At 32.6% G+C, this 7364-nt stretch overlaps 1 protein-coding gene and 1 pseudogene across 1 annotated transcript; both read right to left on the reverse strand.

The window, feature by feature from the left end:
• Positions 1–543, reverse strand: LOC146949884 (uncharacterized). Its single transcript, XM_085748579.1, has 2 exons — positions 372–543; positions 1–263 (listed from the first exon to the last, which is right to left on the reverse strand). The coding sequence occupies exons 1-2, from the start codon at positions 541–543 to the stop codon at positions 1–3; spliced, it is 435 nt and encodes a 144-aa protein (XP_085604705.1).
• Positions 544–6217: 5674 nt separating this feature from the next.
• On the reverse strand, positions 6218–7053 carry LOC146949885 (calcium-binding protein PBP1 pseudogene; annotated as a pseudogene).
• Positions 7054–7364: the final 311 nt, after the last annotated feature.

Below are 7364 nucleotides of genomic sequence, written 5' to 3' on the forward strand. Positions count from 1 at the left end.
TCATAACCTATCTAAATGGACTAGTGATAGTGCATAATCAATATCTTCATCCATGACTTCGAAATCTTGCTTGGGTTTTTCCGGAGTCGGAGTGTCACACATAATAGGATTGTGCTCATTTGTTGGTTTCTTTGGCAGCTTCGGTTCTTTAGACATGAGGTCATTGAAGGCGGCTTGTCTATCCGTAAAAGCAAAATTCCATTTCTTCGCCTCACCAATCTTGTTGATCATCCACTCCATACAAGGCGGTGGTAACAAACAATCTTCTTTCAACAAAACATGAAGAAAGTGGTCGGTAATTAAGCAAAGACACATGATGTTGGAATGTGGCTTAAGTGGTGGAGCACTTCAGATTGGGAAATATGTCTCACATATAACTTTTTCGAGCAAAGTCAATAGAACAACGAATCTATTGTAGCAAGTAGCAATAATGTGACCCATATCCGGAGTGGTCAACCACTTATCTTCCGGCGCAATACCACTTCTACTTGTTGGAGGGTGTAAACCATCCAAGATAACTTTTAAAACGCTTCTCGGTACCATATATCGGCAAATAGTCACTCTTATGATTTTTCAACTCATTAATAAGTGCATGACGAACCAAAACATGACTATCCTCATCCATTCCCAAGTGTCTAGCTATGACCCGAAATCCACAATTACCATCCCCTTAACATTCACAATGTCTTCAATGTAAGGTCTCGTGATCATTGGAATTGGTGAAATGTGTGGTATATTCAAATAAGGTTTTGGTTTTGAAGTAGGTGTCGAAGCTTGTGAGCGGGAGTAAGTGCCAAGACGTGCACCTTTACTCTTTGGAACATTACTCTTGGCTTGTGAGCATTGACTATCGGGATTTTGAGAATCAATAGTCTCCCACCTAGAGGGGATTCGACCCGTGGACCTCGTTTTCGGTGTAGACTTCACCCTTTTAGGTCCTCCCTTGGTTACCATTTTTCTCGAAGGTGGATTCAACATTGTGTCCTCCGGAAATCCTAGTTCACGTAACTTTTCTATGATGTGGAGTTTCATCTTGTAAGGGGCCCTTGAGACGTTCTTGAATGGCGTTCCATTTTCCCGTAACGGAAAAATGTGCATCAACCACTTCTCCAATTACACTTAACCTTTGCCAACGAGGGTGTGTTTCATCCAAAAGAATCGGCAATTTTTTCTTCTCTTCTCGGCAATAATGCAAGCACAAGGCAACCCGTACGTTGTCATTTGCACACAACCACAATCTTCTTTAGCTTCGGTTTCTTCCTCGTCTTAGGTGGCTTGTATTCACCACTCCTTTCACATTGCATCGTCAAGTATGGCCTTATTAAACTAGATTTATCTATATAAATAGTAAATCCGACCCTTGCCGCTTGTCGACGAACCCAACCAAGTAATTCTTCTCGATCTTTCCATCTTTCATTTATTGTAAAAGATGACCTGATGTTTACTTCAATAACACGAAGCTTCATTTTTGTTTTTCTTCAAAGTTACCGGTAGGTACCGGTTTTGGTTTTCCTTGGTTGTGACCAATGTGAGCTTGAAAAGGAATTTTGACTTTAAACTTGACATCTACATTTGGTTTGACATCGCCGGATGCTACGCCGGAACCTACGCCTATGCCAGAAGCTTCAATTTTGGTTGGTTTCGGTTCAACGCCATCATTCGTCATATTTTCAACGATATCACTCTATGTCTATTGAATAAAAAAATAACAAGGAAAAAATAAATAAATAAATAACTTGTGCAGCAAGCAAAGAAAGGAAAAAAGTGGCGCAAAAATTCAAAAACTGGGCATCACTTCAGCGTGACTTAAGTCACGCTAGTGTTAACTCTCTGCGTAAGTTAAATCACACAGCCCATACAACTAGCGTGAGTTAACTCACGCTATGCCCTACATTGTAGCTCAAAAAAATGACGAGCCTTGCATAAAAACCAGGGAAAATGAATGAGTTTTAATGATACATTACATGTTCTTTGATGTTTGATGAGCGTAGAAACTTGCTTCTCGACGATTTGCAATGATTTGGAATGAAGATTTTGACCAAAAAAATCATACTTTTTGAGTTTTTGGAGGTGAAGGGAAAGAAAAATGGAGCTGTGAATATGGACTGCTGGTTTTTGTTCGAAAGCAGTACTCAACGTGAGTTAACTCACGCAGCGTGAGTTAACTCACGCAGCGTGAGTTAACTCATGCAGGGCAAAATAGTCTTTTCAGTTGGGAGCGAGCAATTTTTGTTGGGTAAAGAGCAGAATTCTTTTCTTGTTTTATTTTGTTTAGTTCCGGGCCTTCGTCCACAAAGACGACCCAACAAGCATAAAACCCGTAAGGCCTACCGATCCAAGAGGCGTGTCCACAAGAGGTGCATCGAAAGCTCTGTAAGGTTTACCGCACATAAGCGCACCCTAAAGCAATCTCCATTGTTGGAGCCCTTGCTAACGGTTTTCGAAGATGACGTCGCATATCTCGGAGACGGTTATCAACCTCTTTATCTATATAAGCGTGACCTTGCGCCACACTCAAGGTACGATTCAGTCACCACTTTTTAGCACAAAATTCACCTCTTTCTCTTACTGACTTGAGCGTCAGAGTACTAACGTGATTGCATGATCATTTTCCTTTGTTGTAGGAGTTTTCTCTCCTCCACATTAGAAGTTCGTCCTCCACCGCGTTGGAGCCATTTTACCGTAGAACCACCATCAACAATTTTTTGTTCTGCACTGTACAAGACATATTTATATGGCAAATAAGTTATTAACATGTCGATGATAAGCTTTGGATAGTGATCATACGCTAATTAACTGTCGCATGAACACGTATTATACATGTTCTACTATTTTTATATGTATATTTTGCGAATTCTTTTTGTTTTGAATTCCACCAAGTACAAACAGGGATGGAACCAAAAATATTCAGTTTGTTCAGGAATTCATATTTAATTCATATATATTTTTTAAATTGTATTTTTTTTTTTACAAAATTCATATTTAAACTCAAAAAATATTTTTTAAATTGTATTTTTTGTTTTGAATTTTTATGTTTTTTTTTCTTCATAATATTCTATACACTCTTGAAAAACTTCACTCAAAAAGTATGAAGATTAAACATGAGCTGACTAAAAAATAGGGAGTAAAAGAGACGATGAAAAACTTTTAAAAGACTAAAATTTTAACAAAAATTTCAAAGAGACTAAACAAAAAGTTGGTATATGTATAATTGACAAAAGTGATTTTTCATTTTTTATAAAAAAATCTAAAACAACCACACCCATAATCTCCTCCTCCAAACAACAGAAGGTAGAAATAAGACATACACAACTTTGCTTATAAAAAAAAAGGACTTACAACACTTTATTGATTTAAGGAAATGTTGTCTAAGTTATTTGTGATTTTACAACTCAAATAAGATAGTACAGTAGAAACTCTTTGAATTAATACTCGGTAAATTAATAAACTCTCTAAAATAATAAATTTGTCCGGTCCCGACTTGGGCCAATGTAAAAAATTGAAAAACTCGATAAAATAATAAGATAATAATTTTTCGGGAGATCCCTTTATAATTTTCGGTCCCAAGAAAATCATAAATTAATAATTCATAGAAACTAAAAAAAATATATCAAGAATACATTGAACACATTTGTTCCTCTTATTTACATTTACTTTACTTCAAAAGTCATTATTGATTTCCAATGCATATGAACACAGTAGTTACTAATTTACGTTGAGTCTCAAGGTTCGCTGCAACGTAATTCTAAGAGGCATAGACTAATTTGCCTTTTTGTTTGGTATGTACAGTATAATTACTTAAAAACTCTTTAAATTAATAATTATTAATTTATCGATAAATTAATAACTCTCTAAATTAATACTCCCTCCGTTTCAAAATGAGTGTCGTTTTAGGTGTTTGCACACATATTAAGAAATGCAATGATTAAGAGAAAGAGAATGGTTATTTTACCAAATTATCCTTATTAACTATTGGTTAGTTTTAAAAGTAATACTTTGGAAGTAGTGTGCAGAGTATTAATTGGAGGGTACAATTGAAAAGAAAAAGTTATTATTGCATTGGAAACTGAAAGCGACACTCATTTTGAAACAAATTTTTTTGGCTAAAGCGACACTCATTTTGAAACGGAAGGAGTAAATTTCTCCGGTCCTAACATTATTAATTTATAGAGTTTTAATTGTATCATCAAAGAAAGAGATTAGCTGAGAATTTCAAATTCACATGGGACACAAACCACCTCTCTTATTTCTTTCTATAAGTAAAATTTTATTTTATAATGTCTAATTACAACATTATTGTACAATGATGAATCATTTGCTAGACATCTGAGAAAATATATTGTCTAATATTGCTTTACACGGTCCCATTTGGTCATGAAATCAATTATTACACCCAATAATCCTCTATTGTTGAGAAATTCTCCGGCTATAAACTTGTTTGTATAAAAATGGAAATATGAGAAAATACTTTCACATGTTATATATGCATAAGAAGGGATGTCTAATAACACAAAACATGATATCATTAATCTTTTTTTTTTTTTTGAGGGATGATATCATTAATCATTAACTTGCATACAAATAGAGACAAGTTCAATAATTACTCTCAATATTAATTTAACGCTACTATGTCCAAATAGAAAACTACTTATTAATAATAGAAAACTTAAATACTACTCCCTCCGTTTCAAAATAAGAGTCATTTTAGTCAAAAAAATTTGTTTCAAAATGAATGTCACTTTACATTTCCAATACAACTTTAATTTTTTTCTTCCAACTTTACTCTCAATAAATACTCCAACTTTTCTCTCACACAATTTTCAATGCAATTTTAAGTTTGTCTTTTCCTTATAAAGTAAGGGCAATTTAGTAAAAGTGTTATGTCTAATGATTATTTCATTCCATTTCTTAATCTGTGTGCAATTGGCTAAAGCGACACTTATTTTGAAACGGAGGGAGTACCTGTTAAAGAACTTGAAAAAAAATTATGGAAAAATGATTTGCAAAACATCAAGCATGATTGTTTCATCTCAACCATATTGGCACAAAATAGAACCATCCTATGTCGAAATTAAAGAACTCAATTTCAACAAGCGATATATTCTATAAATATCTTGTAATATTGGAAATAGATTCTCTCTTAATTGGAATTCTCTCAATTTTTTTTCTATTGTTACATTTCAACAACAAACTTAATATCATTTTTCTATATAATTTTATATCTTATTTTCTCTCTCATATGTTTAATGGTTTACACATAAAAATTAAGAAAAACTAAAAGAATTTTACATGGTAGAATTCATTCCGTATAATCTTAGTACTTGAGAAAGAATATATTGTACGGCTAAAAGTGAAAACAGCGAAGAATTGTACATGGTGAAAAATCAAGATTGTGATCAAGAATAAAAGTGATCACTTTTTTTTAACGCAACCATCTTGGCCTTTCTTAGACCGACCCTTTGGATTTTTCAAACAAATATTCTTTTCCTTGAAAAAAAAAATGCAACCTTATTTATCTGTGTTAGAAACGCTCTTTTATAAAATTACACTGAGCAAATTATTTTCACTTAGCTAATACATGTAAACAAACAAAACATACTGTACTTCGATTAAAGAAATTAATATATCTACCAAAAAAATTAATATTAGAAGTAATATTTTCCCTGTTGAAATTTAAATAAATTATTGTCATTGAAAAATTCTTCGAGCAAAAATCGATCACCACTTCTGATTAATTAAATTCTGAATTATATCCTGGGTCATGCGTTTGCAATTTGGTGGGTTAACCCTTTGATTTGAGCTGTATCAAAGTGGTTAACTTTGTATCTTTTAAACTCCTTTTAATAATACTTTTATTATAAAATAATAATAGTTTTGCATTATATTATTGAATATATATTTTGTTGAATATAATATGTACGTTTCCCCCTTAAAAAAATATATATGTGTACGTTTCCATATAACTCTTTACCCAGCATGAACTCATTGTCACTTTCGAAAAAGGCAAGGAAGAACGTGCAAAAACAAAAATACCAATTGACATCCCACCAATAGCTTGCTAGAAATGATCAAAGTCATCATTAGGCACATTATATTAATATATAATACATGTGATATGCTACTTCATTAGAATAATAAACAACTATCAATTCCGTAAAAAAAAAAATAAACAAAGCAATTACTAATCATTCCCTCAAAAAAAAAAAAAAAAAAGCAATTACTAATCATGGTTACATTTGAAACAAAAGAAAGAGAAACTTACAAAGACATTATTTTTGGAACATTGAATTACAAATACTAGTTAATAGAGTTACAGTAATATTCTTTTAATTAACTTCTCCGGCCTCTCAATTCTCTTAAAATGATAAAATGTTATGTTATTACAATTAAACAAGAGAAATAGAGAGAGAAATTTAATTATATACACCGTCAAAACTATAACAAATTTATATCGTCACAATCACAACCAATCATAGATATCCGACTTTAAAAATACTTATAATTAAAGTCATTTTCAATGATTAGCGGTTATGATTGATTAACAGTCTAATTTGTTTTTTAAATTAACGGTGTATATGAATTAAATTTTAAAGGGAAAGCTAACTAAAAAGAAGTTAGATAGAAGAGTTGTATTACATTAACATTGGATCCGCGCCTTGACGAGTTGTGCATAATTTAGGTCCATCCATTAAACATGGACTCAACCTAAACATGAGAATGCAAAACTCCATTTGATTTAAAGCACCATCTCCATCCAAATCACCTTCCATTAGCATGTACACGAGCTCTTCATCCCTCACCTCCAAGCCAAGCATGAAACAATTCATCTTCAAGCTCTCAAATGTTATAAGACCTTTGTTCACATCCATAAGCAAACGAAATCCATTGCAAAGTTCACCTATAAAACCTTCTGCTCCTAAACGTGAAATCATGGATGGAAAGTAGTCCTCAAAATCCAATTCCATATGGAAAAACTAAGAGTAAAACTTCAAGTAGAAGTTAATTGGTAATAGTAGTGTGAAAGGGGGATATTGGTAGCTTGTGCTAGAAGGGTGTGTTAAGTTGTGCTTCTTATATACCATACAAAATGATGGCATTTTTTTTTTTTTGGGAAAGAGAAGCAAACAAAAAGACAGCGTTTTCTAATTAAATTGAGTGAAACAATAGTTTGGTTGGAAATGTAAAGGTTCCTTCAAAAAAAAGAAAACGTGGTCCAACTTATTTTTTTTTTATTCAAATGTGGTCCAAATTAAAAGTAATCAAATTTGTATATGATTATTCAAAGAATAACTTTCACCCTCAATTTTTTTAAAAAAAAAAAACTTTGCATCTGTATTTTAGCAGGAGGTCCTTGGTTTTATCTC

This window comes from Medicago sativa, chromosome 2, assembly GCF_051527215.1.
Source record: "Medicago sativa cultivar Bolivia chromosome 2, Bolivia_mono, whole genome shotgun sequence".
In the NCBI taxonomy this organism is placed as follows: domain Eukaryota; kingdom Viridiplantae; phylum Streptophyta; class Magnoliopsida; order Fabales; family Fabaceae; genus Medicago; species Medicago sativa.

What these genes read in the sequence shown, in the direction of transcription:
- LOC146949884 (XM_085748579.1), bottom strand. Translation starts at nt 543, where the DNA reads ATGGTACCGAGAAGCGTTTTAAAAGTTATCTTGGATGGTTTACACCCT. An exon ending in TTTGCTCGAAAAAGTTATAT is followed by an intron (nt 264 to 371) that starts GTGAGACATATT and finishes TGTTGAAAGAAG; the next exon opens with ATTGTTTGTTACCACCGCCT.